Source organism: Tupaia chinensis, unplaced genomic scaffold (assembly GCF_000334495.1).
Source record: "Tupaia chinensis unplaced genomic scaffold, TupChi_1.0 Scaffold000346_1, whole genome shotgun sequence".
NCBI classification, from domain to species: Eukaryota; Metazoa; Chordata; class Mammalia; order Scandentia; family Tupaiidae; genus Tupaia; species Tupaia belangeri.
Genome location: NW_006159840.1, coordinates 666,724 through 680,524, shown reverse-complemented (window position 1 = coordinate 680,524; position 13,801 = coordinate 666,724). Strand labels below are relative to the sequence as shown.

The following is a 13,801-nucleotide window of genomic DNA, read 5'->3' as shown; positions in this document are numbered from 1 at the left end:
AAAAAAAAAAAAAAAAAGACCCTGTTAGGAGGGTTGTCTGAGACTCATGGTAGACACTCATGATAGAAGTAAATAAAGATTTTTTAAAAGCCTGTGTTACCCACCTCCCCCAAAAAAGAAATAAAAACTTAAAGTGGGGAGAGAACAACATAAGCATAAGAACTGTTTCTCATACTTCTCAAAGAAAAAAATATTTTAAGAGGTCTTTGCCATAGGATGCATGCTCTCACTGGAGAGAGAGACAGAGATAGTGAGAAGTGAGAAATCACCCCACCAGGGGGATGGCCATGCCACAATTCCTTCTCCTCCACTCTGAGATCTTGGGCATGCACACACATGTGCTCAGTGTGATTTTCAAGCCACTGGATCCAGGACTCAAACCACAGTTGGCCATGTGGGAGTCAAGCAACATAACCACTATACCATCTGCTGTCCCCCAACCAAAAGAACAAAAGACAGCAAAGGGCAAAGACCGAAAGGAAAACACAGACACGCGCACAGCGTCACCTGTAGTAAAGGCGGGGGTCAGTAAAAGCTGGCCTGTGCCTGCTTCCGTCAAACACATTTCCTTGGAATAGAGCCATGCTGGCTCCTGTAGTACCATGGCTGACTTCGCACTACGAAAGCACGACTGAGTCGTGGTGACGGGAACCACTTTGCCTCACCACCTGTGTACCATCTCGGCCTTTACAGAAAAGGTTGACCTCTGTATTAAGACATGTAAACCAGGGCCAGCAGTGGCATGGTGGTTAAGGCGTTGGACTCCCCTGTGGCTAACTGCAGTTCAAGCCCCAGACCTAGTGGCTTGAAAAATCACACTGAGCATGTGTGGGTACATGCCCAAGACCCTAAGAGGAGGATGGAGAAGGGACTGAGATATGATCATCCCCCCTGGGGGGGGGAGGTTTCTCACTTTCCTCTCTCTGTCTCTATCCCTAATTAGTGCCACACCCTATGGCAAAAAACTAAAACAAAATAAGATGAAACAAAAAACCCCCACCGGAATCAGAATAAGAATTATATCATTTTTCCTCTATCAGGTAGGCAAAAACTTAAAGACTGACGACACCCAGCGTCAGTGAGGGGAACAGCACATTCACAGCCAGTGTACCCGAGGACAGCTGCAGACAGAGGCACAGCAGGGAATATGCAGCTGTTTGACACAGACTCAGGAACTCTGCAGTTCTCTTGCTGGAGTATCCTGGATGCACACTCACAAACGTACAGTGATACATAAATGTGCAAGTTCACCCACGCACCTAATGTGCTACATGTTTTAGGCATAAATATAAGTAACATAAAGACAGTCAATGCAATCACATGTGTAAATGGTAGTCGAAGTATGAATTATTAGAAGACCAAGGAAACACACGTTTATAGTTTGGAATACTATACAACTGTTAAAAATGAACAGATTTATATGTGCTGATATAGAAAGATCTCTAAACCCCATCAAACCCAATGAAGTGAAAAAACACAAAACAAACAAAAAAAAAGCATAATTTTTATACTAGGATCTTATTTGTAAAATGTTTCTTTTTTGTGGGAACCAGCAGATGGTGTAATGGTTATGGGGTTGGGCACACACATCTATAGCAAAAAAATCTCTCTCAAACAAAAACTTTTTTTTTCCCCCAGAGTTTTTTTTGCCATAAGGCACATGTGCTCACCTGAGAAAGAAAGAGAGACAGAGATGGTGAGAGGGAAAGTGAGAAATCACTCCCCCGGGGGGATGGCCATGCCACAATCCCCTCTCCATTTTCCTGGGATCTTGGGCACATAAAGACAGTCAATGCAATCACATGTGTAAATGGTAGTCGAAGTATGAATTATTAGAAGACCAAGGAAACACACGTTTATAGTTTGGAATACTATACAACTGTTAAAAATGAACAGATTTATATGTGCTGATATAGAAAGATCTCTAAACCCCATCAAACCCAATGAAGTGAAAAAACACAAAACAAACAAAAAAAAAGCATAATTTTTATACTAGGATCTTATTTGTAAAATGTTTCTTTTTTGTGGGAACCAGCAGATGGTGTAATGGTTATGGGGTTGGGCACACACATCTATAGCAAAAAAATCTCTCTCAAACAAAAACTTTTTTTTTCCCCCAGAGTTTTTTTTGCCATAAGGCACATGTGCTCACCTGAGAAAGAAAGAGAGACAGAGATGGTGAGAGGGAAAGTGAGAAATCACTCCCCCGGGGGGATGGCCATGCCACAATCCCCTCTCCATTTTCCTGGGATCTTGGGCACACACACACGTGCCCAGTGTGAGTTTCAAGCCGCCAGATCCAGTAGACTGCAACTGCAGCAGACCATGTGGGAGTCCAGCGACAAAACGGCTACGCCATCTGCTGGCCCTGCAAAAACTCTCTCAAAAGGAAATTCACTCACATTTTTTTACTTGAAAGACGGAGCAGGCAACAGTGATTATTCCTTAGCAGTGATTTATTGAGGCATGGAGACAATGCAGCCAAATTTCCTGCTTGTCCCAAAGTGTTGGCCCAATAAGCAAAAGGCAGCAAAAGGCCAAAAATAAAACAAGCCTGCAAAAGGATACGCGGTATCGCTGAAGAATATCAAAGCTATTTCCCAGTAGAAAACACAAAGATCAAAAAAAATGAATAACTGGAAGTAACTGGAAGCAAACAGCTAAATATTAAACTCAACTCACCGATCTGACAGATTGTAAACTGCTGGACACTCTGACGGGTCTTGAGATACCACTCTGATGGCAAATCAAAAAGACTGTAAAAAACAGGCACGTTGTTCCATAGCTGACATCAGACCAAGGCACTGGGTCAGCCGGCTTGGCCTCTCCCAGCCAGGGCAGGCCTTCCTTCTTCCTTTCAACTAGAGAACACGTCTATCACGCGGACAAAGCGGGTCCCCAGACGCCTGGGAGCAACCCTCAGAGTATTCCTACCCTCCCAGATGCCAGCCAGCATCTGCTGAGAAACAATGCGGTCTGTCCTGGGTTAAGAGGGGACACCGCTCCAGGGCAAAGTTGGCTTTACCTGATCTGCTGGGGCCCAGACAGGTTAGACCGAAGGCCAGTGAACTCTATGTCCAGACCTGCAGGGGGAGGCAAAAACACTAGAGTCCCCAGGCACCGGCCACTGCCGCCGCTCTGCAGGTGAATGCGCAGGGTCCGAGCACGCGGCTCAGTCTGCTCAACAAGCCAGGTGGAGGCCAATGGGGGTTAGCGGAGAGTCAAGACAGGACCAGCCAGGCCTCCCCTGTTGTACTTGAACCGCACAGGGCTGTGGCTCACACAGGCGAGGCCCAGGGTGCCTTTGCTGCCCAGAAAGCCCAAGGGGCCCCCTCCAAGCCCCGGCGGCCTGGAGACGAGCCAGCCCCGGGGGCGGCCCCAACTCGCTGGAGGCAGGCGCTCCGGAGACAAGGCCCGGAATCCGGCCGCCTTACCCACGAAGTCCGCGCCCAGGACGAGCTCCTGTAGCAGGGGGAGGCTCTGCTCGAACTCGTCGGCGCACACGTCCATGGCCACGCAGCTCCGAGAGCGCCTCGCGCTGCCTCGCGCTGCCCACGCGCTTCCGCCGCGCCGCCAGCACCTTAAAGGGCTCGCGCGTGGAGAGCGGCCACCGCCCCGCCCCGCGCACCTCCACCCGCTGGGGCGCCCTCACCTGCCTGGGTTTTGATGGTCCAGCCTTGCCAGAAAGCTTAGGTTGCTTACGGTGTGCGGGTGGACGCAGCGGTTCTCCGGTTCTCCGCAGCCTTCAAGATGAGGTCATTAGGGAGGCGTGGGAGGCTGAGAGAGGGCAGCTGGAAGCCACCAGGGGGGCTGCAATGCCAAATGCAATTGAGGGCACCCTCCAAGCCAACCGTCCCGTTAGGTCCACAGCTCTTCGTGACAAGCCGTCACCGCCTGTGTCTGCCCCTGCTCTCCCCCAATTCAGACATTCCTCCTCTCCCTGCTTACGCACCTCACCAGTCTCCACTTGTACCAATCTGAACACAAAGCCTCAGGCTGCCCTGTGTGAGGAATCCCGACGCAGATTACAGGTGCACTTAGACGCCTTGCAGAAATCTCCCACACCGTCACTCACACCTGAGCCCCCAGCTGTCAATCCGGGGCTTCCTTAGTGTCTTCCCTTCAACCTTTGGCTTCTATTTGAACAGCCTCCAAAAACCAGACTGGTTTAGAGGTACTCCAATATTTAAGATGAGGGAAGAGGGGCCAGCAGGTGACGTGGTGGTTAAGGCACTGGACTCCAACATGGCCCATCATAGTTCAGGCCCTGGACCTGGTGTGTGTACCCAATCCTGAGAGAATGGAGAAAGCATTGCGGTGTGCCCCCTACCCCCACCACCCCAGTGATTCCTCACTTTTCCTCTCTCTCTCTGACTAGCGCCAGTGCCCTACTAGCAAAAACCGAAAAAAATAAAATAAAAAGAGGATAAGAAATACCAGAACAATACACTTTAAAGGTCTCCATGGGACTATTTACTGACCAGAAAGGGGCTAGTAAATCATTGGAAATTGAAGCTTTTTCAGAATTAAACATACTTTTTAAAATGTTGGTATAGGGGCCAGTAGGTGGCATGCTGGTTAAGGGTGCTGGATTCCCACGTGACCAACTGTGGTTCAAGTCCAGACCTGGTGGCTTTCTTACTCATTTTCTAACTCTGTCCCTCTCTGGTCAAATTAAAATAAATAGCTAAATAAATGAATGCTAAATAAAATAATTCTTAAAAAAAAGTTGATGTAGATTTGTCAACTTTTTTTTTTTTTTAAAGAATTGTTATCGTTATTTTTCTATATTGACCAGAGACAGAGAGCACAAGCCACCAGGTCCAGGACTCGAACCATGTAACCATGGCCGGCCATGTGGGAATCCAATGCCTTTAATCCATGCTGCTTGCCGGCCCCCTATCATCTTTTTAAAATAACACTGAATTCTCAGATTAGCAGCAATCGTGTTTTTCACTTCTAAATATGTAATTGGGTATACGTTAAAAATCTTGGAAGCTGCTCTAGGAGCCAGCCATCTTCACTATTTACAGGGGCTTCATCACACTGATCACATCGCCTGTTAACATCTGCTTTAGAGAACGGCTGTGGCTCCCACCTGCCAGAGCACCGACGGCGAGGCACTCAGGTGCATTTCCAGCCGCACCTCCTGCCTAAGCATCCACGTCACAGCCTGCTGAGCACATGCTGCGGCTGTTTGTTTCCACCTCCACTTCAGCTCCTCACAGCACTCGTCTTCCAAATCCAGCTGGTAGGGATGAAGAGCCCAAGGGAGGTTAGCCTTGGCCCCTTTATCTTCTGATACTAAGATCATATGTACTAATAAACAGACGCATATTGGCAATTCCTATTTAAAGATTAAAAGAAAATCCCCATGCCCTGAGCAGCAAACAACTACCATCTGTTGAGATCACTCATCACAAGGCGGACACACTAACACACTAAGCTCTTTACAGACTCGTCTTAGCTTTCCACAATGAATTCAAAGGCAGAGAAAAACTCATAGAAGGAGGTGAGTTCATGATAGACCTTTACTTTATAACTTTCACACAATTCTTACATACTTTCCTCAGGTCCAAGAGGAGGGCAAATTAAGCCCTTGGTTTTAATACAAACACAAGGAGTAGGGGAATGAACGGGATGACCATTAGTATAAATACTATTCATAACATTTCTGTCACATTATTGTGGCAACACTTCCCAGCCGGTGTTCTTCCAGATGCTTTCTTTTGATGGCTGTAGTAGCTGACAGTTTTACTTTATACTTTCAATAATTAATGCTTCTATTTTATTGATAGATTCTCCGAGGTTCCTGTAGCACCACACCACCTTCTGTCATGGCACATCGTAGTCGTTTTATCTGGTTTAGAAGAGCAGAAAAAAAGGGCAAAGATTAGGTCACCACCACAAGTAAGCTGAAAATAAATGGTTCACTTTCCAAGAGAGAGAAATAGCAAACTAATTTGCTCTTGCTAGCTTCCCAGCATATACAGGTTTTTCAGAAAGTGCTCTTAGGAATGACATGGGGGGGGGGAGAACCAGCAGTTGGCATAATGGCTATGTCACTGGACTCCCCTGTAGTCGACTGCAGTTTGAGTTCTGGACCCCGTGGCTTAAATTCACGCCAGGCACGTGTACGTGTGTGCATGCCCGAGATCCCCGAGAGGAGAATGGAGGAGAAGGGATTGCGGCGTGGCCATCCCCCCGGGGGGTGATTTCTCGCTTTCTGTCTCTCTGTCTCTCTCTTTCTGGCGAGCATATGCACCCTATAGCAAAAACTTCTCCAAAAAAAAAAAAAGAATGACATGGGAGGACCAATAGATGGCATAGTGGTTTTATCACTGGACTCCCACATAGTTGACTGTGGTTTGAGTCCTGGACCTGGCAGCTTAAAACTCACACCGGCCATATGTGCATGTATGCCCAGAATCCCAAGAGGTGAATGAAGAAGGGATTGCACCACCATGGCCATCCCCTGGGGGGTGGTTTCTCGTTTTCTGTCTCTCTCTGATGAGCACACACACCCTATAGCAAAAATCTTTCTAAAAATGAAAAGAAGAATGACATAGGGGAGCTGGTAATGTGGTGGTGAAGGCGGCTAGATCCCACATGGCCAACTATGCGGTTCAAGTCCTGGATCAGATGGCTTGAAAACCAGGCAAAGTGCCCAAAATTCTGAGGGGAGAATGGAGAAGAGACGGGAGCATGACCATCCTCCCAGGGTATGCTTTCTCACTTTCCCTCTCTTTTTCTCTCAAGCAAGCAAACATACCCTGTTGTAAAATTTAAAAAACAAAAGTGGCAGGGCCAGCAAGTGGCGTGGTGGCTAAGGGCGCTGGACTCCCACATGACCAATAACAGTTTGAGTCCCAGACCTGGTGGCTTGCTTTTTCACTTTCTCTCTCTCTCTCACTTCTTTTCTCTCCCACTCTGTCCCCCTCTGGTCAAATTAAAATAAATAAATAAATAATTCCTTAAAAAAAAAAGTAGCAAAAGAAACATGGAAGAATATTTTTATATCAAAGTAAAGTAAGCCTATTTAAGAAAAAGGGATATAGAGATGTCAAACGTCAGCAGCGTTTAAACAGATTAGATAAACAAGATGCTATACGTGAACGGGAAGCACAGCGGCTGACATCACGGGGTACAGGATCAGTCACTCTGGGTTTGAAAGTCACACATGGACTCAAAGCAGGTCAGCCTGTTTATCACGTTCAGAATGGGGGAGTAGTGCCCTCCCCATGGGCTGCTGTGAGGGGTAAATGCGGTAACACGACTTTTTTTTTTTTTTGGAGAGGTTTTCGCTATAGGGCGTGTGCGCTTGCCAGATAGACAGAGACAGAGAGACAGAAAGCGAGAAATCATCCCCCAGTGGGGATGACCACGCCACAGTCTCCTCTCCTTCATTCTCCCCTCAGGATCTTGGGCACACACGCACACGCGCCCAGCATCACTTTAAGCCACCGGGTCCAGGACAAGAATTGCAGTCGACTACGTGGGAGTCCAGCGACATAGCCATTACGCTAACTGCTGGTTCCAGGTAACATGACTCTTCAGGGTCTAACATAACAAAGCACTTACGACTCTTCAGGGTCTAACATAACAAAGCACTTAGTAAATGAAAATTACTGTGAAAGTATCTAAAGTCAAGAATTAACACTTTTAAAACATGAGAATAAAAATACCGAGTCTGAAGCTGCCTCCCAAGGGGTTGGTTGGTAGACCATGAAGTGGATCCCAGCCTCTAAGCAGCGTTCTGCCAAAACTCGTCCTACACTCTCACAAGCCACCACGTTTCTGGTGCTGTAAAGGTGCTTTTTAATAGCCCATTCACGAGTAGATGCCGAAACCACAACCTGGCCATTGCAATGCTCAACAAATGCTTCGATATGATGCTGCGTCCTTGTAACTCGCAACCTAAAAGGGGTGAGACAAGAAGAAAATCAAGAACCTATCCTAAAGTTAAATTACTTCAAATGAAGAACACCTAAGTATTTCTCCAGAATTCAACGTTTGGTTATTTACTTCAACATACTTAACCTGCATTTTATGAAGAAAAGGTATTTTTCCTCTGCCTTTATGAGAATAGCCTCAATAATAAATCAAATATTCCACTTAACAAGAAGTATCAAGAAGAAATTTGGTATTTCTCAGGAGCTAAGATTTATTTACAAATCACTTCAAAATAGGATTCAAAGGGACCAGAGCCGGCAGGTGGTGTGATGGTTAAGGACGCTGGACTCCCACATGGCTGACCGCGGTTCGAGTCCCGGACCTGGTGGCTTTCTCTCTCTCTCTCTGTCTCTCCCTGGTCAAATTAAAATAAATAAATTATTTTTTTAAAAAAGGGAACAACAGTTAGCATAATGGCTATGTCGCTGGACTCCCATGTAGTCGACTGTGGTTCAAGTTCCGGACCTGGTGGCTTAAACTCACGCTGGGCGCGCACGCCTCTGTGTGTGTGTGTGTGTGTCCAAGATCCCAAGAGAATGGAGGAGAAGGGATTGTGGCGAGGCCATCCCCCCGGGGGGTGATTTCTCGTTTTCTGTCTCTCTGTCTCTGTCTTTCTGGCAAGCGCACTCGCCCTATAGCAAAAAAAAAAAAAAAAAAAAAAAAAAAAAAAAAGAATAAAAAGGGGCACCCCAAAAAAAAAAAAAAAAAAGGATTAGAAGAGGCAGACCTAAGTTGCTGAACACACACTGGGTGGGGACATACAGATGGTCGACGGCTTGACTTACAATTTTTCAACTTTACTATGGTGAGAAAGTGATGTGCAGGGGCCAGCAAGTGGCATGGTGGTTAAGGGTACTGGACTCTCACATGGCCGACCATGGTTTGAGTCCTAGACCTGGCAGCTTGCTTTATCTCTCTATTTCGCTCTCACTCTGTCCCTCTCTATTCAACTTAAAATAAATAAAGTTAAGTAAAATAATTAATTTAAATAAAAGAAAGTGATGTGCATTCAGGAAAAGCCACATTCGAGTACCCACACTACCATTCATTACAGCACTGAACAAATTACATAATTATCTCTGTATAAAATAGGCTTTGTTAGGTGCTTTGCCCAACTGCAGGTCTAAGTGTTCTGAGCAAATTTAATGTAGCCTAGGCTAAACTATGAAGTTCAGTAGGTTATGTGTATTAAACAGAGATCTGTGATTTAAAATATTTTCTATTTATGATAAACTTACTGGTCTATAATCCCATTGTAAGTCAAGGAATGCCTGAACTTCAAGATTTTTATCTTCCCGGTAACATCAAAATATTGGGTGGCCGAGGGAACCAGCAGTTAGCGTAATGGCTATGTCGCTGGACTCCCACGTAGTCAACCGCGGTTCGTGTCCCGGACCCGGTGGCTTAAAACTCACGCCAGGCGCATGTGCGTGCGTGCCCAAGATCCCGAGAGGAGAATGGAGGAGAAGGGATTGCGGCGTGACCATCCCCCCTGGGGGGTGATTTCTCACTTTCTGTCTCTATGTCTCTCTCTGTCTGTCTGGCGAGCGTACGCGCCCTACAGTGAAAATCTCTCCAAAAAAAAAAAAAAAAATTGGGTGGCCGGGAAAGTCACGACGTATTTTTGCATAGAAAACTACATGATGACTTTCCCAACAGCCTAATAAATGTTTAGAGGAAAAACTTAAATGTAAAAGCTGAAATCGTAAACGTGGTAGAAGACTGGCCTCATAGCCTAGTGGTTAAGGGAGCCAGATCTCACATAATCAACCCGTTTTAATCCCAGCCCCAGCAGCTGGAAGAATATGCAGGCACAGGCGCATGTGTGGCCCAAATGTTCACAGGACAGAGGAAGGATTGCAGCGTGACCATGAACCAAAAGGGGTGCTTTCCCCTCACCTTTCTCTGGCAAGCTCTCATGCCTTCTGGCAAAGTAAATAGTAAGTGGTAGAATACCAGCCACTGGCACAGTGGTTGGAGCAGCTAGGACCCCCACAGCAGACTGTGCAGTTCAAGTCCCAGAACTGGTGGCTTGGGGAACACTCACACGCACATATGCCCGGTGTGAGTTTAAGCCACCGGGTCCGGAACTTGAACCGCGGTCGACTACATGGGAATCCAGCAACATAGCCATTATGCTAACTGCTAGTCCCCCAGAACAGTGTCATTTTAACAGCACATACCCACCACAGTTGGGTCTCCGATGTTTAAGGGTGTGCTTGGAGGGGTGGGAAAGAAAGAGGCATAAGGTGCTTTATGGTGTGCTAGGATTTATAATTTAAAATACACAAGTTTATGTTTATAGACTAGCTCTAGAAAGGTACACTCAAGGGGACCAGCAGATGGCATGATGGCTATGTAACTGGACTCCCATGTAGTCAACCGTGCTTCAAGTCCCGGACCCGGTGGCTTAAACTCATGCCAGGTGTATTTGCATGCATGCCCAATATCCCGAGAGGAGAATGGAGAAGGGACTGTGGCGTGACCATCCCCCTTGGGGGGGGGTGATTTCTTGCTCTCTGTCTGTCTCTGTCTTTTTGGCAAGCACACACGCCCTATAGCAAAAACCTCTCAAAAAAAAAAAAAAGTACACTAGAAACTGCATTTCCTTTAGGATTTTTAAGTACACATATAATACTTTTTTAAAGAAAGGTTTTTGGAGCAGGCATGGTGGCCTGCGGGGCGGCGCCGACTGGCGTGGCCTGGAGCTTCAGAGCCGCCAGGGTTCTGCTCCCTGCACCGGTCTCAGTCGCCGGCGGTTCTTGAGTCCTGAGTTTATTCCTCCAAGGGGAAGAACAAATCCTCTGAAATTTCAACTAGAAAGAAAAGATAAGTTAGAAAGGAGAAAAATACTCCATATTCTCGAGTTCTATGTTGGAAGCATACTTCGCGTTACTATAGCCGACCCATATGCCAGTGGAAAAATCAGCCAGTTTTGGGGGATTTGTATCCAGAGATCAGGAAAAGGACTTGGAGCCACCACCCCCAGCCACTGGCACAGTGGTTGGAGCAGCTAGGACCCCCACAGCAGACTGTGCAGTTCAAGTCCCAGAACTGGTGGCTTGGGGAACACTCACACGCACATATGCCCGGTGTGAGTTTAAGCCACCGGGTCCGGAACTTGAACCGCGGTCGACTACATGGGAATCCAGCAACATAGCCATTATGCTAACTGCTAGTCCCCCAGAACAGTGTCATTTTAACAGCACATACCCACCACAGTTGGGTCTCCGATGTTTAAGGGTGTGCTTGGAGGGGTGGGAAAGAAAGAGGCATAAGGTGCTTTATGGTGTGCTAGGATTTATAATTTAAAATACACAAGTTTATGTTTATAGACTAGCTCTAGAAAGGTACACTCAAGGGGACCAGCAGATGGCATGATGGCTATGTAACTGGACTCCCATGTAGTCAACCGTGCTTCAAGTCCCGGACCCGGTGGCTTAAACTCATGCCAGGTGTATTTGCATGCATGCCCAATATCCCGAGAGGAGAATGGAGAAGGGACTGTGGCGTGACCATCCCCCTTGGGGGGGGGTGATTTCTTGCTCTCTGTCTGTCTCTGTCTTTTTGGCAAGCACACACGCCCTATAGCAAAAACCCCTCAAAAAAAAAAAAAAGTACACTAGAAACTGCATTTCCTTTAGGATTTTTAAGTACACATATAATACTTTTTTAAAGAAAGGTTTTTGGAGCAGGCATGGTGGCCTGCGGGGCGGCGCCGACTGGCGTGGCCTGGAGCTTCAGAGCCGCCAGGGTTCTGCTCCCTGCACCGGTCTCAGTCGCCGGCGGTTCTTGAGTCCTGAGTTTATTCCTCCAAGGGGAAGAACAAATCCTCTGAAATTTCAACTAGAAAGAAAAGATAAGTTAGAAAGGAGAAAAATACTCCATATTCTCGAGTTCTATGTTGGAAGCATACTTCGCGTTACTATAGCCGACCCATATGCCAGTGGAAAAATCAGCCAGTTTTGGGGGATTTGTATCCAGAGATCAGGAAAAGGACTTGGAGCCACTTTTACTCTTAGGAATACTATTGAAGGACAAGGTGTTGAGATTTGCTTTGAACTTTATAATCCTCGTATCCAGGAGATCAAAGTGGTCAAACTAGAGAAACGGCTGGATGACGGCTTGCTTATCTACGAGATGCCCTCCCTGAATAGCGCACTTTGGATATGAGCATGAAGCCAGTAGCACAGAAACCCAGCAAAGAAGCTCCTGTCAGTAATCTAAAGGTAAAAATGAAGCCCAAGTCCTGGTCTAAATGCTGGGAACGTCCAAATTTTAATATTTAATATTTAATAATCAGATTCTTCTAAATGCTGGGAACGTCCAAATTTTAATATTAAAGGAATCAGATTCGATCTCTGTTTAACTGAAGAACAAATGAAAAACACTCAAAAGTGAAGTCAGCCATGGCTTGAATTTGACATGATGAGGGAACATGACACTTCAAAAACTGAAGCTGCAATGTGGGATAAAATTGAAGCATCAAAAAAGTCCTGACTGTGAGAACGAATTTGGTTACTTGCAGAGGATGTGTTGACTCTCAGAGAACTTACGTTGAGACCAATTTAATTTCATTTATTGAATTAGTCATTGGTCATTAAATGAACTAAGCACCCATTGTTTCACCAGTATTTAAAAAAATCACACCAGTTTATTCCATAAAGAGAAGTATTACCTACCCCCAAAAAAGAAAGGTTTTTGCCATAGGGTACAGGTACTCACTGGAAACAGAGAGGGAGAGAGAAATCACCTCACCTCAGTCCCTTCTCCATTTTCATCTCAGGACTTTGGGCCCATATACATGCCCGGAGCGTTTTTCAGTCCACTGAGTCCGGGCCCCATAAATAGCACACTTTAAAAAGCTAAGCCTGGGTCTGCCAGAGGTTAAAGAGGCTGGATTCCACATGGCCTACTGCACGGTTTAAATCCTAGACCAGGTAGCTTGAGACATGCCAGGCATATGTGCCTATGTGGCTAAAATCCCAAAACTAGGGGCAAATGGAGAAGTGATTGCTGCACGACCATGCCCACAGGTGTGGAGAGGGTGCGAGGGGGTACTCTCACTTTCTCTCTCTTCTCTCTCTCCCCAGCAAGTGAATATGCCCTCTGGCAAAATTTGAAAAACTTAAATAGAAAGTGCTAATCCCAGGGTTGGGCAGTGGCACAGCAGTGAAATAAGACGTTCTGTAAAGTAGTGCCTGGGTCTCATCCAAACACACAGAATATGCAAATGCCCATGATCCAGGGCTGGCTGAAGGCTAAAGACAGATCATGGCATCAGACCCCCCTACTGGGGAGTCCTATCTCTCTCATTCATGAAACTTTAAAAAAATAAAAATTTTAGGGTAGTTCAAGTCTTTGCCCCGACAGCTTGAGGAACATGACTATGCATATATGCCCACAGCCCTGATGAGATCGACAAATGGAGGAGAAGGGACTGCAGCATGGCCATGCCCCACTAGGGATGCTTTCTCCCCACCTCTCTCCCTGGCAGTGTTGGTTCACTCTGACAATTATGGCAGACTGGGGTTGGAGTCCTGGACTTAGAGGCTTGCTTTCTCTCTCTCTTTCTCTCTCTCTCTCTCTCTGGGAAACACACAAACCCTATACCAAGTTTTAAAGATAATAATACAATTAATAAGTCTTTAAAATTAAAAAAATAATAAAATTAAATAATTCTTTAAAATAAATAGATTTGAATCAACAATCAGAAACATGGGATCTGACTCCCTTAACCACTACAATACAGGGCTCGCTCCCCCCCAAAAAATCAACTTTTTTAAACAATTTTAATTTAATTTTAGAGACTTTTGCTATAGGGCATGCAGACTTGCCAGAGACAGGG

At 46.1% G+C, this 13,801-nt stretch overlaps 2 protein-coding genes and 1 pseudogene across 2 annotated transcripts in view; 1 reads left to right on the top strand and 2 right to left on the bottom strand.

Moving 5' to 3' along the window:
* Positions 1–3,542, bottom strand: part of PNLDC1 (PARN like ribonuclease domain containing exonuclease 1) — a 26,301-nt gene extending 22,759 nt beyond the window's left edge. The window contains exons 1-3 of the mRNA XM_006152244.1: positions 3,435–3,542; positions 3,026–3,083; positions 2,683–2,756 (exon numbers count right to left, since the gene is read on the bottom strand). Coding sequence (XP_006152306.1) covers positions 2,683–2,756; positions 3,026–3,083; positions 3,435–3,510 — 208 coding nt within the window. The 5' untranslated portion in view covers positions 3,511–3,542. The remainder of the gene's footprint in view (positions 1–2,682; positions 2,757–3,025; positions 3,084–3,434) is intronic.
* A 1,967-nt stretch (positions 3,543–5,509) lies between these two features.
* Positions 5,510–13,801, bottom strand: part of MRPL18 (mitochondrial ribosomal protein L18) — a 12,285-nt gene continuing 3,993 nt past the window's right edge. Inside the window, exons 3-4 of the mRNA XM_006152243.3 lie at positions 7,686–7,917; positions 5,510–5,860 (exon numbers count right to left, since the gene is read on the bottom strand). Coding sequence (XP_006152305.1) covers positions 5,789–5,860; positions 7,686–7,917 — 304 coding nt within the window. The 3' untranslated portion in view covers positions 5,510–5,788. The remainder of the gene's footprint in view (positions 5,861–7,685; positions 7,918–13,801) is intronic.
* LOC102477447 (39S ribosomal protein L19, mitochondrial pseudogene) lies at positions 11,569–12,242 on the top strand (annotated as a pseudogene).